The sequence below is a fragment of the Crinia signifera genome, chromosome 1, assembly GCF_055691185.1.
Source record: "Crinia signifera chromosome 1, ASM5569118v1, whole genome shotgun sequence".
Classification (NCBI taxonomy): Eukaryota; Metazoa; Chordata; class Amphibia; order Anura; family Myobatrachidae; genus Crinia; species Crinia signifera.
Window position 1 is genome coordinate 426054255 of NC_139217.1, and position 20889 is coordinate 426075143.

General features: G+C 42.7%; 1 protein-coding gene across 2 annotated transcripts in view; it reads right to left on the bottom strand.

The window, feature by feature from the left end:
• The window catches only part of CERT1 (ceramide transporter 1), a 101863-nt gene that overhangs the window by 13599 nt on the left and 67375 nt on the right, over positions 1-20889 (bottom strand). Inside the window, exons 6-14 of one of the 2 annotated variants that reach the window (XM_083151932.1) lie at positions 15420-15503; positions 14837-14994; positions 9270-9362; positions 6644-6727; positions 5286-5378; positions 4626-4697; positions 1628-1723; positions 1379-1511; positions 1220-1290 (exon numbers count right to left, since the gene is read on the bottom strand). In XM_083151932.1, coding sequence (XP_083008058.1) covers positions 1220-1290; positions 1379-1511; positions 1628-1723; positions 4626-4697; positions 5286-5378; positions 6644-6727; positions 9270-9362; positions 14837-14994; positions 15420-15503 — 884 coding nt within the window. The remainder of the gene's footprint in view (positions 1-1219; positions 1291-1378; positions 1512-1627; positions 1724-4625; positions 4698-5285; positions 5379-6643; positions 6728-9269; positions 9363-14836; positions 14995-15419; positions 15504-20889) is intronic. The other variant, XM_083151933.1, reaches the window with a different exon arrangement.

Genomic DNA, 20889 nt, shown 5'->3' on the forward strand with positions numbered 1-20889 from the left:
GGGTTTGGATGTTCTCCGGGAGCCGGCGGCCAGGCAGGGGAGGCCACCCGTCCAAAACTGTAGTCTGCAGCAGTCGTTCTACCTCTTTCCCTCCTCCCGCACCTCCACAGTCTCAGGTGAGAGCCGGAGGGGGAAGCGCCCTCCGCCACCGCCGTCTCTCTCACGTGGCGGGCGTCTGCGCGCCTGCAGCAGCGAGTCTTCCTCCACAGACCTCCGCCGGACAGAGATGTTATGTCCGGAGCGGGCGGGGGGTATCTCAGGCACCGCAGAGCACGAGGGACGCCGTCCGTATAGCCCTGCGTGGTGAGTCTCTGCAGCCGCAGCAGCCGTCGTCTCCCCTCTCAGTCCCAAGATGGCGCCGAGTAGCGCGTTCAGCAGGGAGCTGTTCCTTCCGAGCCAGACACAGGCCGCTCTGTTCAGCGCAGGCACCCCACTTCAGTGCCAAATTGCTCAGGGGCATGTAGGTCATCCGTCCCTAGGAGGTTAGAGGTTCTCCCCGGCGACAGACAGTGTTTGCAGGATGATTAGGTCAGGAGCTCAGCAGGCACACGTCCTACACCATCTACCGCTAGGCCACGCCCCTCTAAAATAATAATTCTTAGATGGCGCTCAGACTCCTCTCACTAGATGCATCATAAAGCCCACTGGTTCTCAAACTTAGTCCCCTGGTCCCCAAACAAACAGTTCACAGTCACTCAGCAGGTGCACAGGTGTAATTATTTTTCACCAACACATTTTATAAGCAGAACAGGTGGAGCCAAGTATATAACTTCTGATTATGTGAGGAGATCTGAAAAACATGCACTGTTTGCAGTCCTATAGACGTTTCATTATCTCACCAATTATGGCAATTGGGCATTTTAGAGATGCTTTAACATAACCAGAAATACTCGCATCTAATAAATAAATAAATAAATTATATATATATATATACCTGATGAAAAATGTTGAAATAACATTTGAAACGTTGGAACACAGCTCGTGACCATTGTCTTTATTTACTGGAGTGCCACCCGCCTAACCCTTCGTTTATATATATATATATATATATATATATATATATATATATATATATATATATATATATATATATATTTCATGATCTCTTATTTACTGATGGTTCTTATGTTAAATGTGTGCAAACGCTCGATTTAGCAATAAATAAAACAGTTCATCAATGTTGCATAAGCCCTCCACAAATGAATGTGGTAAATGGTACCTTGTGTGTCTGGTATACAATGATTGCGTTTTGGGACAATTTCTCAACTACATGGAAGTTCTCAATGGTAGCTGTAAGAAGATTGGTACAAAAGACAGTCACTAAAAGTTGTACAAGACATTTGCAAAGCAAACATTTAGCAATTAAAAAGGGTCTTACTCTCCCAGTCGTTGCGTACGTCGACGTTCCAGAAGTACTGGCAGACCTCATGTCCCGTGACCCCTTTCACAGAATGAGTGGCTTTTAGTGGGTCAAGGACAATGCCATTTTCTTCCACTTCTCTTCTATAAACCTGCAATGAATTGGATTTGTATTACAATAACCTGCAGATGGAAGAACACCAACATGTCCCCAGACAAGCCCACTACAGCTCCCACCAGTCAGGAGACAAGTATAGAGTTACATTACCTTCATCTCTCCTTCTTCCACAACCAGCTGCCAGTTTGCGTCGCCCCCCACATCTTGTAGTGAGTAAGTCATGTGGTTTTGTACCATCTCTTCCACCTACAACATAGGAACACATTGAAGATATATACACAATGGGCTCTACCCATGTTCATTATCTGGGAAGCATTTTATACCTAAACATGAGCTATAGCCAAGGAATTTTTGTAATTTATGGGCTGCATGGCAGCACATTGGCTAGTATTGCTGCCCAACAGTGCTAGGTCTATGGGTCTTATTCCAAACAGGGCTCATGTTACTCATGTGGGTTTCTTCTGGTTTGCTCCAGTTTTCATCCGCATTCATAAACATGTTACAATGTAATTCTCACCCTAGTAGCTGTAACTGATGTAGGGAATAAGAGTGTAAAGGTGGCCATACACTACTGCAATGTATTCCAGCGGTGGTGGCCATCCAACACCCCCGCCACCTGCCCCCATGAACCGGCCAGGACCTTCCCGGACAGCAGGATCGCATGCGTTCCCCACTGCTGGGAGGGGGATCTAAGTCGGAGGTCGGACGGGCATCAGGTCCAATGCACACGGGGCCGCGCATCGGACCTGAAAGTGAGGACAAATACATCCAATTTGGTCTGAACTTTTGGCATTGGGTGAAAATCGGGCCAGGTCGGACTAGTGTATGGGCACCTTTAGGTTAACTGGGGCATGGACAATAAATGCTACAATATCGGCATAATATGTAAGTACTGATCAAATAATCTAATACTAATAAATCTATCTATGTACTTTGAATGAGCGGCGCCACCTGTGCTAAGGTGAGATTATAGTGGCCACAGTAATATTCCCTTATTAGATAGAGGGTGTCAGCCAGTTCTTTAAAGATGAGTGATGGTATATCACTTAACAAACGTGGGTAGATAGATAAAGATGTCGGCGACTAATTACTGTGCTGGTAAGGTTGATTAATAAATAAAAGTATATTTATTTAGATGACAGAAAAAGTATATATGGACAATGGTATATATACGAAAAATACAAGGATAAAAATACAAAAGGATAAAAAAAGTGTATAATAAATATATATATATATATATATATATACACACATACATACACACACACCTCCTAAAATCAATAAATAATCATATAAATATAAAGGAGATTACTTAACTCAGGATGGAAGGAGATTATGGTTTCCCAAGCGTTTCGTCGATGTGACGATGTGACTTCATCAAGTCGAAGTCACATCGACGAAACGCGTTGGAAGACCATAATCTCCTTCCATCCTGAGTTAAGTAATCTCCTTTATATTTATATGATTATTTATTGATTTTAGGAGAATATATATATAAAATTTTATATTTTATACACATTTTTTTATCCTTTTGTATTTTTATCCTTGTATTTTTCGTATGTATACCATTGTCCATATATACTTTTTCTGTCATCTAAATTAATATACTTTTATGTATTAATCAACCTTACCAGCACAGTAATTAGTCGCCGACATCTTTATCTATCTACCCGTAGTGTTCCCGCTAGGCTGTTTTAGCGGGGCGCTGCGCCCTGCCCGATTTTTAAAGGGCAAAATGCGCCCTGCCCCTCTAGCAGCGCCCCGCTAAATCAGCCTGCAGTCTGTCCCGCCGGAGTGCCCGCGCCGTCGCATCGCTGAAGGGGGCTTGCCCGGCCATGGCTACGTCCCGGCAGCTCAGTGACGTAGTCATGGCCGGGCACGCCCCCTCTGGTGACGCGGCTGGCTGGGCACGCCCCCTCTGGTGACGCGGCTGCCCGGGACACGACCCCTCTGGTGACGCGGCTGCCCGGGACACGACCCCTCTGGTGACGCGGCGGCCCGGGACACGACCCCTCTGGTGACGCGGCGGCCCGGGACACGACCCCTCTGGTGACGCGGCGGCCCGGGACACGCCCCTTCTGGTGACGCGGCGGCCCGGGACACGCCCCTTCTGGTGACGCGGCGGCCCGGGACACGCCCCTTCTGGTGACGCGGCGGCCCGGGACACGCCCCTTCTGGTGACGCGGCGGCCCGGGACACGCCCCCTCTGGTGACGCGGCGGCCCGGGACACGCCCCCCTCTGGTGACGTCGCCGTGCCCTGTCACGCCCCCTCTATTTGGTTCCTAGAAGGAACACTATACCCATATATATCTAAAAATAGGTTAATGCTGCTCCTCACATCTATAGCAAGCTTTCAAGTGATATGCCCACCTGCTGCCACTAGATGGTGTCCGATTGAGCAATTCAAGTTTAGGGTTTGCATGGTGTGACATCACTGTTATTTTGTTCTGTCATTTGACAAGCTGGTAACTAGTATCTATACAATACTATAAGTACATGCAAAGTGCCCCAATTACCCTGACTAACATGCTAACCAAGCTGGCCAATAGACCACTAGCACAATGAGGAACTAGGCACATAGCTGCCTGGCATGCAGTCAGAGTATGGAACATGCGTTCTACTTCTCCTCCATCTGGGTAGAGGGGGTGCCATTTTTATTGGCTAAAGGATTTAAAAAAGGCATGCACTTAAATAGAATGGTTGCATTTAATATAATACACAATGGTAACACTAGACAGGTTTTAGGAGACAAACACACGGAATACTAAAATTTGTTATACATGATTAATAAACTGGAATCATCCTGCCAAAATATTTAAAGAGCTTCGTAAATGTAGCCTCTGCTTTTCGTCTATACAGGAATCACTCACCTATACAGCGTTCCCTCTACTGACCACAACACATGGCAAACACCAAGCACCGCTGTGCATTTACTAATCTGTTCATGTTATGCTATTTAAAGATCAATTCAGGTTAATGTTTCAAGCTCATGATGTAGAGAGCGAGAAAGGCTCTGGAAAATCATCACAAACCGTTATTAGTATTGTGTTAATGGTTAGGGATGCAATTTAATGTTAAGACATTCAGAAAAGGGTTTACAAAGGATTCAAGAGCAAGTGGTGTCCTGCTCCTGCAGGAATACAGTACCTCGCTCCGGAATCTGTGATCATCGGCAGTACTGACTAGATCATTTGGAGGAGGAGGAGGAGGACAGGGGGACTACCATAGACAAAAGAAAAATCAGGTGAGGAGAGGTGAGAAGCATCCGGCATGGAAGCAACCAAGAACCACAGACAGAACACCCTAGCGGTACTCCATTGTTACTCCTACTAAACCGAGGCCGTGGGTGTGCAGGTACAACACTACACTAGAAGGCTCTATGTGGAAAATGAAAGGTTTGCAATGTGATGTATTGCGGCTAGCACTTTCAGGGAAATACTTATGAAGGATTCCTTATGGATTACACTTATGACAGAACAAAGTACAGTTTATCTTCAACAACATTATACAGGCCCAAATGTAATACCCTGGGAGTTGTGGCAACTGCCAAGGATCCAGCAATTTAGCTGTGATTTAAAAGGATTTTGTGTTCTCAACATGTATATCGCTGAAATCTCAGCACCATTAAAATTTGGCCCTTTACTTTTTCCAGGCCTAGTTTTCGTTGCAACATTGTTTTATTTATAAAATGTAGTCAAATTTCTATAGCTCTCCTTCCCACAACAGAGAATATGGATTTAATTCCGCTATGGTATGCGCAAAAGAACAATCCAGTACATGTAAGAAAAAGCAATCATCTGTACTTACCGCTCGAACATACCGGTGAGTTCCCGCCCCACTGAAGGCATCACTTGTTGATAAAGAGGACGATAAATGCGATCTGGTCTTTTCTGACTGGGACTGAAACAACATAAGTAAGGTAATTGGCTTTGGTTGCAAGAATGAAAACCCTGATTTTCAGGATTCAGTAACGGGCCCCTAAAGAAATGATTTACTCTAGGTGACAGAAAGTCATCTATATTATGCATTACTGCATCCTTACAGGGATCTACTGTTTCCATGTGCTCAGCTGGAAAACCATTTGTCAACTTACAGACTGCAGCACATCCAGTAAGCTCCTCTTCTCAGCCACCTAATTCACATACTTGTCAGTTATAAGGTAACGGATCAGTACATTTTAGAGTACAAAGAGGAAAAGATTGGATATTGCTTATATAAAGTTTGTAACTGGAGAACTAGGAAAATTTTATTGTTATTAACAATACGAAGAAAATAAGTGTGGAATATATCTTTAAGGCTAAATATAACTGCTCCATGCTTAAAACTCACTTTCCCCCATTCACATCATCCTTCCTGGAAAGCACAAAGTGTGCAGGATGAGCACACACAGACAGCCAAAGGGAACGGAAAATGGGCAAGAGGAGCAACAGGAGATCTCCACTTCCTGATATTCTGGCTGAGGCCTGCATGCCATGGGAATTCTACACCGCTCAGTAGCATGTAACATTGCTCACATGCCCCAGAGTTAGGACACAAATTCCAGATAAATTAAATGAGACATTAACACAAAGCTGAGGCTTTACTAGAACCCAGAACTCGTGCCTCGCCTACAGAATCAGCTGAACTATAGGTTCTTAACCCTAGTTGCCCAAGCAGCACCTCATGATGGGCCTTATTCTAGTTCACTCTTAGAGGCAAATTCTTTCTTAGCTGGACAAAACCATGCGCACTGCAGGTGGGGCAGATGTAACATGTGCAGACAGAATTAGATTTGGGTGGGGTTTTTCTTCAAAGTGAGATCTATACTGCAGTGTAAAAAATAAAGCAGTCAGTATTTTCCCTGCACACAAATAATTCACCAAATCTAATTCTATCTGCACATTTTACATCTGCCCCCCTGCAGTGCACATGGTTTTGTCCAGCTAAGAAGGAATTTGCCTCCTAAAGAGTGAACTAGAATAAGGCCCAATGTCACCTTCAGTCTAAACATTAAGGTGGAAACACCAACATTAAGTTCTAAACAAAAAGTAAAGTAGAAAAAAAGCCTAACAGAATAAGGAATGGTTTGGTATAAGATGACTCAATTAAGGGGCTCCTAGGTAAATTTCTGATTAAATCATATTTAACATAAGCACCAGTCACTGGAGTAATAGGTTGACAAGTACCTGTTCAATTTTATCCTGTCGGTCCAAAGCAGCTTCCACGGCATCAAAAAATTCTTCCTCGTTAATCAAGCTGTTGGGACCCTCCTGTCAAACACAAGAGAATTATGAGGACTTCGCACCAGGATATGCTCATTTATTGTATACTACAGTGGTTTCCCTCTTGTGCCGTACCTACAGCAACTGAAACCAGAAATCAGACTGACAGAAGAAACCCTGCCGCCGACTAGGTGAGGAGGAGAATCCTAGCATAACACTAGACCTGGTCAACCTGTGGCTCTCCATCGGTTGTGAAACTACAAGTCCCATCATGCCTTGCTCCAGTTTTGCGATTAGGAAAAAACTGTGGCAAGGCATGCTGGGATGTGAAGTCTCACAGCAGCTGGAGAGCCACCGGTTGGTCAGGCCTGATATAGAGCATGACCTGTAGCTTAAACAGGAATGTATGCTGAAGATCATGACAAGAAATACAGCATGTGTGGTTGTAATACACATTCCTGACATCTCATGTAGGATTGGTGTAAATATACACATTCAGCTGTAACTAGAAAGCATTAGATAGAAATATAAAGTTATAGTCAATCAATCTAGATCCCTGCAGTATGCAGATGAGTTATTGGGTCTACAGGAAGACAGAATGTACAAAAGTAACATAGACAATTAATTCAGCAGAGTAATGCTTTACACAATGCCTGGTGAATGGAGGCTAGATGTAGGACAACGCCTCTTCATTTAGTCTCATCTATATTTAGAATCTGTATTTAGTAACTGTACACCTTAAAGGGGAATAAAGACTGAGCGAAGGGGGAGGCTGTGCTGAGCGATGTGCTTAAGCACGGATCGCTGGGCACACACGGCTGCACACCTGAGATGCACCAGTGATGTGCGCTGACGATCCATGGGGGCCAGTGAGAAAACATTGGCGATGACTAGATTTATACTGCATGCAGTCAAGAGCATGCATCGCCTTCACCTGGGGCCATACACATGGACCAATCCATGCTTAATTTCAAAGCAATCTAGTCAGATCGCTTAGAAATAGCCCTCACATTGCCCAGTGTGTATTTTACAAACAAATAGGGATCACAGTAGAGTTCAACTCAAAAGTTAGAAAACAAAAAGGTTGCTTTGACCTATTGCCTGAAGCGGTGCGTGTCTTTCTTGTAATAGTTTGTTCACTGATGCACTACATGTGACAGCAGCACCTGCTGTCAGGACATATAGACACTTGTGGTAATCAGAGTGCCAGCATGCCCTGAGAGACCCTAAATTGAACCTGACAGGGCAAGCTGGGACCTACTGCACATTGTGCCAGCAAAAATAAATATTAAATTACCATATTATTTCAACTACACCAACTGCACCAGGGGTGTAGGTAATAACTGTAGTGCTATGGTGTATAGTAATAAGGGGGCCCCACACTTTTTTGTGGTCTGAGTAACTAGAAGTCCCACTATAACTATATGAAATTCTAGCAAGCTGGACATACAGAGACTGACAGTTTAAGCCCTAGAGAACCACATTTTTATTTATCTGTACTCTGGAAATATATTGAGAGAAACAAGTTCTATAAATTATACTTTGTGGCCAATACAAGACAATATAAAAAAAAAAAGTTGATGCTCAGAAAGGAAGTGGTTTACTATATTCTTGTTAAAAACACAACCTACAACCAGCAATACAATTACATTTCCAGCAATGGATTACAAAAAAAAAAAAAAAAGGCAATTTCAAAAACCATAGAATAAAAATAGGAAAAAGTACAGCCATTCAGATAATGCATGCACATGTAAGGCACATAAGGCAATGCTCAGTTACCAGGCAATACCTAAACGCTCATGTCTCCTTACATCAGGCATGTCCTAACTATGGCCCTCCAGCTGTTGTGAAACTACACATCACAGCATGCCTTGCCATAAGTTTTAGCATTCCCTAATAACAAAACTGTGGCAAGGCATGATGGGACTTGTAGCTTCACAACAGCTGGAGGGCCATAGTTTGGACATGCCTGCCTTACATAGCACACACCCAAGTCCTTTGGGCAGGTCAGTTGCAATGTGAAAAATGTGATGCCAAGGCAAACCGGCTACTGTTATAGCTTGTGGAAAAAAAAACAAAAAAACACCAACTCAATGTCAGTATAGGGAACGGTCAGGAGTTCCGTTTACTTTCAAGACTATGCATAGGGCACGTGAGCACCCGTTGAGATTAGAAGAGAGGAGATTTTGGGTCCTCCAAAAGGAAGGGATTATTCACAGTCAGGGCAGTTAAAGTTTGGAACTGTACTACAAGCAGTAGCGCTGGCAGACTTAATAAATACATTTAGAAGTGGGCTAGACAAAAAAAAAAAATGATAGGGTTACACCCCTCAGGGTAATGTACAGTAAAGGGACAGGTCAATGATACATTGGTCACTAAATATGGGGTCATCTAGCTTAAAATTACGGACTTATAATTAATATAGGTTGAACTCGATGGACAGTCTTTTTCAACCTTAAACTATGTAATGGTCACGTTAGTAATTTTAATAAAAGCAGGTCCCGATTTGAGAAAAAAAAAATGGAAGAAAGCTGCAAAATAAAGCGGGATCATGGTGACTGCAGAGGGGACCTCAGGAATAGTCACGTACTTCATAGTCTGGTCCTCCGAAGTGGGACTTTTTCTTTAATTCAGTCATCGCATTTCTGTAGGCTTCCTCTACTCGCCTCCTCTTCTCAACCTCCTGCAGGTAGAAATGATAAACAGCTGTGACAGGAAATCTTATTGGATGTTCCTTCTAGATCAGGGGTTCCCAAAGTTTTTGAATCACGGCACCCCAAAGCATCAGAAATGTTTTTGCGGAACACTTAGGCTGAAGGTTTCTCATTGAGAAAGTCAGAAACAAATATTAAGTTGTATAAATTGTGTTTATATCTCCTCCTTAGGATCAGTTATGTGGCAATGGACAGGGTTCACTTCTGTTTGTCCACAATTTCACTATTATAATGGACATAAATAACTTGAATTGGTCCTAGACCACCAACTCAGGGCACCCCTGCAAGTCCCCCAAGGCACCCCAGGGTGCCACGGCTCACAGTTTGGGAACCACTGTTCTAGATACAAAGGGGGGAGTATCCTGTTAGCAGCGGTGCTTTACTGCTGCTAATAGCTTTGACCGATGGCTATCCTTTCACCCCTGATGCCGGTACCCTTATCCCATGATACCGTCACTTATCGGATACTATGTTCGAGGCATGTTGTGAAGCATAGCCCCTGATAAGTAGCCACTGGAGCTGCAATAACACATGGAATCGGGAACTTATCCCGGATCCCATTTTCAATGATAAAAAAAGGGCCTGTTACCAGATGAAAACACATCTGAGCTTATTGGATACTCCCCAAAGTGTGGAATTGTACAGATTAAACCCACTGAATTTGTTCTGTAAACGGTATTTTGTATATCATATTAAAAATCATATCATATTTATCCAGTGAGGATAAATAGTAAAGGATGGTGATGTGTATTATTACCTGTAATGTATTAATGACTGCAGAACACTGGTAATCCAATGTACAAGGAATGTATGGGTCTGTAAAGTGCTGCGGGTAAATCTGTTTTTAAATGTGAATTTTAAATCATGTATGAAATAATACTTACAGATTGTAACCGACGCACTGGTTGTTTGTGTGTAATGTTGTGTATGTTATTTTTGCAAAAATTAATAAACATTATAAAAAAAAAAAAAAAAGAAAAAAAGAAAGTGCGCAAAGGATTATCACATTCTCTTGCCAAGTTATGTCACAAATTGCTGCTGCATTAGTGTTGCACACTCGGTCCTTTACTCAATATCTAGTCTGCTATACCAGCCATTGCTCATCACCTCCACCCACCTGCTATAGAGACCCATACGGCATGGTTCTCTAGTCTACTCCCAATTTAATATCCTTCCCGACATACTTTTCTCCATCTAGGGCATCCTCAATAAAAAGGTATTGCATAAGTAGTATTAGTGCCCTTTAGTCCTGCCATATAGTGGAAGTTACACAATGTGTAAGGTGCGCATCTACATTAGGTTTTAGATAATGATTCTAATCAGGTGTGAGTGTAGGTGGAACAGACGTGCAAAGTGCAGACACACAGCAGTTACATGGATAACACATCAGCGACTTATCTACCAGCAGCCTATGAGATCCTAGCCCTCCCATATAGACATACATCTGACTGGTGTACACTCAGCCTACTGTTCCTACCCTATGAGAATGCTGACGATCACTAGAAAGTGACCAATGAGAAATGAAAACCCAACAACATTTAGATTTAATATAAACACTATAGCAACATAATACATATTGTATAATCTAGGAGTTTTCAACTGAAATCACGGTACTTATGTAGTATCTGGGCTGCCGATTTTTTGATTGTATGCCTTAAGTTAAGGCATACAATCAGATGCGATGCGATGCGATATCGCATCGCATCGCATACGATGCGATACGATGCGATGACCCGATTTTTCCATAGGATTCAATGTTAAAATGGACTGAGTCCATTTTAACATGGAATTCAATGGGAAAAAGGGGTCCTTTTCATACCCCTACTATCCAAGTGGGCATGGAGTTGGATATAAACCTGTGGCGAGCGTAGCGAGCCACCGAGCCCGAAGCGTGGCGAGCGAAGCGAGCCCCGCGAGGGGACGGTATTCTGTGTCCCCTCGCGGGGCTCGCTACGCTCGCCACGCTTCGGGCTCGGTGGCTCGCTACGCTCGCCACAGGTTTATATCCAACTCCATGCCCACTTGGATAGTAGGGGTATGAAAAGGACCCCTTTTCCCATTGAATTCCATGTTAAAATGGACTCAGTCCATTTTAACATTGAATCCTATGGAAAAATCGGGTCCATCGCATCGCATCGCATGCGATTTGGTCGGGTGCGATGCGATGCGATGGACCCGATTTCAAAATCGGCAGCCCAGTTACTACATAAGTACCGAAATCACAAATGCAATTGGTCAGATTAGATCGTAGCCACAGATTGTTACTTTTTTGTGTTACGGACCAGATTTCATTATTCTCTAGGACCATAATAAGACTTCAATGGTACAATTGTAGCAATACAATGCCCCCTTCCCAACATATACATTTTTTATTACATGGCAAGAGACAAAGGGCTAGTAGATTTAGCCAATCTTCTTAAAGTGACAACCCAAGTGACATCCCAGGAACCAATCACATTCTGGTTAACATTGTGTAGATCGGAATCCGGTTGGCAGATCTACGATGTCTAGATCGACCACACTTGGTCGAACCAGTCTAGTTAGACACCTAAATATAGTCAACCACGTCTAGACAGACAGTGCTGGAAGTTAGACGCCAGCGTTGGTAGCGTGGTCGACATGATTATTTTTTTTTGGTGCCGAATGTTACAGGTCGAATTTACTATCCAAGTGACAGAGTAACATTATAATATAGTGTGCTGAGTGTAAAGAGGCACCATGCCCGAAGCATGGAGAGCACAGAGACATAGGACATTGACAGTGTCCACGGGGGCCCCTGTGACATTCGGCACAAAAAAAAAACAACAACAACTCATGTTGACCAGGTGACAGTTGACCATGCTATAGTCACTCTAACACTGGTGTCTAACGTCCGTCACTTTCGATTTAGACTGATAAGCTATCTAGGCGTTTAACTAGTCGGGTTTGACTAAGGGTGGTCGACCATAACATGGTCATCTAGTAAACGTCGATCCGCTATACCATAACAGTGTAGAACAGGCATGTCCAACCTGCGGCCCTCCAGATGTGCTAAAACTACACATCCCAGCATGCCTTGCCACAATTTGGCTATTAGGGAATGCTAGAATGATGGCAATGCATGCTGGGATGTGTAGTTTTAGCACATCTGGAGGGCCGCAGGTTGGACATGCCTGGTGTAGAATGTACTAGATAAGAGAAATCTAGTCTGGTTGCTATTGGCCACATCACTGCTTTTTAAATAACTTTTTGGTGGTGATCAAAAAAACCTCCTAAAAGCAGAGGATAGAAGGATATACATACTGTATAAGCACTTATTTTCGCGAGGCTTTAATTTTCGCGATTTTCGCGAGCCTCCCGCGATCGCGAAAATTTAAGCCACGCGAAATATTCCCCCTCCTCAATAAATGCGGTAATAAAAAATCCGACACTTTTCACTTACAGTAACCAAATTTTAATGGTTAGAGTTACTGTACTTAAATACTGTAAGAAATAAGAACAAGCATTTCTTAAATACAGTACTTACAACTATTTCTTGAATATAACTACAGTATTACTTGAAGAAAAACAATAGAACTACTGTACTGTAATACCAGTACTACTGTACAGTATTGTAGAATGCTGCTCATTCACTGACAACATTTATACCAGCTTTTTTGAAGCCATTCAAAATTAACTCATGTTTGGCTTCAACACCGTTAAATGTGCGCACAAGCCAAGAAGCATGAATCGGTTTTAGTCGTGATATTCGCAGGTCCACACATTCCTTTTCCTCTAGAAAGTTAAGCTCATTAGAATACCACTCAATAAACTCATTCTTGAGCAAACGCTTGAACTCGCCGTTTACAGTTAAGTCCAAAGGCTGGAGCTCTCCTGTGCAGGAAGCGGGCACAAAAAGTGGAATAATATTCCTCTTCTCTAGTTCAGCCAGAAAAAGAGGATCTTGATGTGCCTTAAAAACGTCGAACAATGCTACACCAGGTTGTTCTGGAACTAGCCCGAGAAGCTCTCTCTGCTTGTCATAATAAGGTACAAGAATATTCTCGATGTATCGAATCATTGTGTCAGTATTGCTCCAGTGTGAATCGGTGTGCCACACATCCCAGTCCACGGGAAATGTAAACTTTGGATGACAATTTGTTGTTTTTCCAGCATATAACAATTGTGGTGGAAGTAGGTTTCCAGAAAGGGAACATGCTAACAAAACAGTCATCTCTCTTTTATCTTCCTTGCCGATTATGGACACTTGTTTTGAACCACGTTCTTCCAATGTGTATTCAGATGTAGGCACAAACTTTGCATTTGTCTGATCGAAGTTAAGGAACATCTCAGGGGGAACAACATTTTTGTCAATCACTGTACGAACACGATTAACAAATTCGTCGCGAATAGCTGGGAAGTCTGGGGGCAGTTTTCGCGCAGCTTTGGTTCCCTTTCTACGGACAAAGTTCATTCTTATCAGCAGGCATCTGGCCCAACTCGGGCTCAAATCAAAAGAGTTTATAAGAGAGGGATCATGTGATTTCACAATTCCTTTTGCAGCTGCTATAACAATAGTGCGGTTCACTATTCCACCAGCAATCCGCAATTTACGTATATATGTCTGAACACTTGCGTCGAGATCACCAAGTTTTAAGGGGCGACCACGATTACCGTGTGGTAAAGTTGTTACATCGGCTTTACCTTCTTCCGATGCTTGAATGTACTGTTTCTTTATGCTGCGAACGGTTGATTCACTCACCGGCCTTCCCAGTTCAGAGGTGAAGTGTTTTACTGCTGCAGAATTTCCGTTCATAGTAGCATATCGGCCTATTTTGGACCTCAGCACTTCGTCATAAACTGCATACTGCCCACGTTTTGCTCCACGTTTTTCTTTCAAAGCAGTAGAAACCTCCGTATTAGAGGATATTATTTCTTTTGCTTCAACTAAGGACTTAGCGTTTCTTGCATCCGGTAGTCCTACCGGTGGCGGAGCTCCTATAGGAATTTTCTCTCCCTTATCCGTCATCTTGTACAGGTATTTCCACATTTTTAAGGCACTGATGGCACGTTCTCTCTCACTTGTTTGGGGTGGAATGCACGCATTGAGCCAAGGTCAAAGTTGATACAGTACAGTACAGTAGTAATGTAAGCACCGCGGGTTGTTTTTAGAGCGATGGGGAGAAGGGGGAATATTTTTCGTACAAAAGAAAGTTTCTTACAGTAAAATGCCTTACTGTATGCAACAGAGTTATTTACATTAGGCACAGTAGTTATTCGCGAAATTTTTAGCCCGCGAAATCAGTGATATCGGCATTATCGCGAAAATTACAGCTCGCGAAATTAAGTGCTTATACAGTATCTGATGGTCTAAGAAATGACAAGAGCTGTATTATGCATACATGCTCGCATAAAGTTATTGTTCTAGATCCTTTTCTGTGTGCACTAGGGCAACATGCATCTGTAACAGGGAGGTCCACCTTACCTTATCAAGCCTCTTCTGCCAGCTGTCCTCCCGTTTAACCATAAGCTCAATGCAATGTGAGAGAGTGGCTAGAATCCCAGCCGTGGTGGCTTTGAAAGTGATGGCTTCTCCTTTAAAATCTATACCATTAATTCCCTTGGGTGTCACATGTGGGAACACTGAATAAAAGACAAACCAATTCTATAAAATAAGACTAACATTAGCCGCAAAGGCTGTACATTTATTAGGAAAAGTAACAAGTGCAGATCATTGGAGTAAAAACACACCAAAATAAAGTACAGTAATAAAAACTAGTGATTTTTTTAGGCTGAAGAGTTTACACTGTTATGAATTTACTCAAGATCTTTAAAACAGGATTAGTAGGTAAGTGTTCTGAACATCAATAAAGCAGACATCTTTAATAACTATAAATTTACTAAGTTCCCAATGACTAAACGTCAACATTGAAAAAAAAAAAAAAGACACATAAAAAAATTTAAACTTATATATAAGCACATTGTGTAAACCATTAAAAAACAGTAATATATGTTTTAAAGAATGAACAGAAATCAGAAACAAAAAGGGAAAAATAGAAAGCACTTACCTTTTTCTCTATTGCCATTGCTGGTGTGAATATAGTCTCCGTCTGCATGGTTCTGAAGGAAATCTTCTTCATCATCTTCAAGCACTACACAAGCAGAAGTAAATAAGTATAGGCTGTCATATCAGGTACATACCGGCAAAGCGGGGACAATTGTACTGTATAAAAGCAGAGTACACTGTATACAAGACAATAGCACAGAAGCAACCAGCAAACAAACATGTCATTCTACTGCAGTTATTAAATAGTCACCAACCCTGTTACAGTATCATACACAGAGCCCTTGTGTGTATGTGCCTATGAGGCTAGCACTACCAGGAGGTTAGGGTGGGATGTCCCTCCCAGACTCCCTGTTCTCTCAAGAGGAGAAGTTTGCAGTATATATATACTCTGATGATTTCTATAGTCCGTAAAACAGAAGACCTGTTGCAGACAGCACACTGCAGTAATGACTTGTGGGTACAGTGCTCGCAAAGGAGCATAGGTGCTAAAAGTCTAAAAGTGTTAAACTCTTAAAAACAAAAACAATATAAGTCCTTAAAGCATGGACTATATACACAAGCCCTAAAGATGCAGAATTAGACTTGCCCCCAGTTGGAGTAACAAGAACAGCAGCAACGGCGAGAACCCAGACCAGACCTCATGGCTTCATTGTAAACTCAAGGATGTTCACTTGCCAAGCTCCATCAGCACTCCAGAGAAACCTCTATCTCAGTGATTTTCAACCTTTTTACCTCGCGGCACACTAAATAAGATTTAAAAATTGCCAAGGCACACCATGAGATCCCCATAGGGCAAAACACATTGGCCCCCACAGGAAAAAAACAAACCTATTGGTCCCCCCTATAAAAAAACAATCACAATGGACCCTACAGGTAACAAATATAAAATACATTGGCTCTTTACATGAAAAGAAGAGACCAGTAAATAACAGTTGAACTGGTGGTGGCTGTAAACTGCTTTGAGCATCCCTAGATCTGGGGGCACACTTTAGAACAGCTCAAGGCACACTAGTGTGCCACGGCACAGTGGTTGAAAAACACTGCTCTATCTGAAGCATGAGCACCAATGGGACTAGTGCAGCGGAAAGGCTTTTACGATTAGGACTTAATGGGTGAAATGTAATAGGATGAGAGATTCAGAAAGTGAGAGGTTTATTAAGAAATCTCCATTTTTTTTAAAGCGGCAATCATTTACACTGCAAAACCAGTTTGATTTTGCAGTGTAAATGATTGCCGCTTTTAAAAAAAATGGAGATTTCTTCCCAAATCTCTGGATACAAGGAGGAGAGATTGCTACTCGCACAGGACCCTCATTAATATCGAGGATAATGGGTGGACCCCTAGGTGAGTGTATTCTTTGGATATTTCCAGGTGGCACTCATTATGGGTGTGCTACCACTGGACATAGAAGATATACATAAATGGCAAGGAAGAAAAAGTATGTCTCTACGTGGTGCACCTATAGAGATTCTCACGAATAAAAATTAACTTTTATTGATAGTCTAGAAAGGCGAAATATAAAAACACACAGACACAACATATACGCAAATAAACACATTTGCGTATATGTTGTGTCTGTGTGTTTTTATATTTCGCCTTTCTAGACTATCAATAAAAGTTAATTTTTATTCGTGAGAATCTCTATAGGTGCACCACGTAGAGACATACTTTTTCTTCCTTGCCCTTCCCAAATCTCTCACTTTCTGAATCTCTCATCCTATTACATTTCACCCAATATCTCCACATGTCATTGTGTCCCTGCACAAGAGGTAATAATAGGAATGGGACGCCATCAGCTGCTGACCAATATATCCGAGAGGGGTGTATGCATGTATGATTTTACTATTACTGCAATTCATGTTTTAAAGGTATATTTAGATTATTCACGTTATTGGTTTATTAGTAATAGATGTTATGTGAATCAATTCATGCCTTGAACCTATTTAATAATTCCTCAACAAAGCGCTGTTTTCCCCCTCTATTTAAGTTAGAGTCCAGGACCCTGCCACGGGTGCAGAGATCAGAGTGCACCTTCTGATTTTCTCTAACTAGTGCTCTGAGGGACTAAAGGGCAGGAGAAAAAGAAATCTATGCCAAAAAAATGTGCCTTAGTTCCAGTGTGCCAAAAAAAAAAAAAAAATCTGGTGTATTTGGGAGAGGTTAAAAAGACAGAAATGTGAGTGTTTTTTTCTTAAAATTTGGAAAAAAAAAAATATAGCCAGTTGAGTGTCAAAATTGTTTTTTACATTTTGTAGTAATGGTGGAAAAACGGTAGACAACAAGCCTTTTCCAGCAAAACAAAGCGTGTACAGTATTTTGGAAGACACAAAAATGTATCCAGTGTACTTTTAAGAGAAGTTTGCAAAATGTTAATTAGTGCAACACTCCTACAAATCTGTCCAAGATCTACACCACATGTCTTCAACCTGTGGCCCTCCAGGTGTTGTAGAACTACATGTCCCAGCATGCCCTGACAGTTTTGGCATGCTCTCATAGGAAAAAATGCGACAATGCATGTTGAAACATGTAGTTTCACAACATCTGGAGGGCCACAGGTTGAAGACCCATGATCTACACTATTAGGGCGGTATTCAATGAGCCTGATTCGCCAGGTTTTTATGGCGAATTTGTGCTGTTTGGCAAATTTCTGACAAAAACGGTGAATCACCCTATTCAATGACCACATGGCGAATACATTTGAAGGTTTTTTTCGCCATGATTCACCGAGTAGCAATCGCTATCTTTTTATGGTGAAGTGGAATGTGAACTTTTAAAATAAAGTGTTTTGTTTTTTACATTTGGTGTCAAAAAATCAGGAATTTTATTCTGAGGAGGGGCATGCTATTTTTATTCATGTGCTGTAAGCTGCTGGCTGCTTTTTTACACAGCAGCCAGCAGGGGGCGCCGGAGCCGAGCCGCTCATTACATATTCATATATTCACTGCACGATCATTACGATCGTGTGTAGTGAATATACGCCCCCCTGCTGGCACCCCCGGGGGGGCAGCCTGTGCTGCCTGGCACCCAGGGAGCCCACCTAACCCCCCACAAAGGTCTGGGCTAGGCAGAGAGACTACCATCTCTCTGCCTGGCACCGTCCTCAGGCTCCCTGCGGCAATCGCCGCATTAGCTCATATTCGCCAGTCAGGGGCTCGCTGCCCCTGACTCGTTGAATACCGGAGCCCGCCGGCTCCGGAACGTGGCGAATGTGCAGCGAATCCAAAAAAGGATTCGCTGCACCTCGCAGGTATTCACATTGAATACCGCCCTTATTATTTGCAGAAACCCACCTGAAAACAGTCATATTAGTAATATATTGTGCTATTTAAAACCTCTAAAGCTGTGTACACACAGGGGTGATAGGGACTGAAATCACTGGCGACCATATTGCCAGTGATAGGAGTGTGCCCCGGCGATAAATCACCGGATGCGCGCCCCCGTTTTCAGCCCCATTCTAATCGCTGGTCGCAGGAGCTTGCTCCTGCGACCAGCTGATTACCTCTGCAGCACCGCCGGCAGAGGTTCCCTTTCATCAGTGACCATCTCCTGTCGCTGATGAAAAGGAGACACTGAGCAATATATTGCTCAGCAATATATTCTGAGCAATATATCTCCCCCGTGTGTACGCACCTTACAACCGTATGATTCACGGTTAGAGGTTCTGCCCTGCATATTTTATTTATTTAAAAAAAAAAAAAAACGTAAAACAAAATTAAATGAAGAAAAATAAATAAAAAGATTGCTGCAAAACTTTTCCAGGAGTTCGGAAATTATTAGCAAGAATACGCAGGTTTGCTTAAAATCAGGGCTCAAATGCAACGGCCACCCACATTTTTCTTGCAGCTTCCTGACAATTTAATGCTCAAGCTCGGAATGTAACCAGCTGGACACGGCTAACCCAGCGCATTGGGGCACGACCAGCACAATAAATTAATGGGCACCCAAACCAATGGAATTCTGCTGTCGGTCTCTGTATAGTGAGAATGAAAGTTCATTTTTTTCGGTTAGACAGGACCAGCATGTTATATACCCATTATCCCTTTAATGGGATACGGTCACTAGGTCGACAAGCATTAGGTAGACATGCAGGATGGTCGACAAGGTCATAAGGTAGACATGGGTTTTTCACGGGTTGTTTTGGAAGCGACATGTGCCGACGGAGGGTGTTATTTCATGCCTTACCATCCACTAGGGCATGGTGGGAGAATAAAGTAGTGTGTCGAGCATAGCAAGGCACAAGCCCGAAGCATTGCGAGCGCAGCGAGGGGACGTGGTGCTGAGTTTCAGTGTCCATGTCGTCATTGAGGACAAAAAAAACTGTGAAAAGCCCAATGTCGACCTTTTGACTGTCGACCTTCCCCATGTTGACCTAATGCTTGTGTCGACCTAAGGGCTGTCTATCCACTGATCCATACCACCTTTAATGCTTGCTACATCAGAACATATGGGGAGAGCCAGCTACATTTCAGTTCTACAGATAATGGAGTATGACGGATGCACTTACCAGAAGGATCTAGAAATAGACTGACATGTTCTAGATAAATCCATATTCTGGATACTAACAGAACTTATTGATCTGTAAGTGAGTGCAGCGTATGGCAAATGTGCCTATTACCAATGTGGCAGGGAGACAATCCACTGGTTCTGACCAATAGCACGAGGCGATCTTTCAGGGTGAAATGCCGAATAGGTTGGTAAACCGGGTAATGCATGTAGCTAATTATGTGCCAAGAGAAGACTAAAATATCAGCTTTGTCGGTCCTACAACATAGATCAAATTCTAGAAAGAAGCACAAGCCTCATGACAGGCTGGAATAAAACGTCAGCCTATGAAATAGATCAAGTGGCTTCTACTTGCTGAGAGAAGTATATTTGCTAACAGAACAGCTTTGCCTTCTGTTTGCATAGAAACATTATTAAAGGCTATGTGGCAACACACTAGAAGCACATGGTCCATTTCACTTCTCTTCCTTCAATTTTAAACTCCATCCATTAAAAGTGACACGAAGGTCACAATATTAACCCTTTGCTATTCTTATCCCTGTCCTTAGGCCACTTTTACATTTTTCACTTGTCATACTGTATCATCAATAACTTTTTTCTAATACAGTACTCCCAAAATGTGCCTTCCTCGTTCCTCATCATCTATACAAATTAGTTTAGATGTATGCACTTGGAAAGGAAAGACTGACATTTGTGGCAAGGGGGCATATAAATACCCAATCAGCTATTCTCCTCTGATGTAAACCGCAGTCTAGTGATGAAATAGGTTTTGAGAACAGCTATAATAGATCAGAGGTCTCCGTAAAACTGTTTTTCAAAGTGCCAGCAGACATACAGAATTGCGGAAAGGAACTATTGTGAGCAAGCAATGATCTGCTACTCAAGTTACAATCATGGACTACGGCAGGGGTGGCCAAAAGGGTCGTCGAGATCCACCAATGGGCCACGTTTTCCAGATGGGATACAGT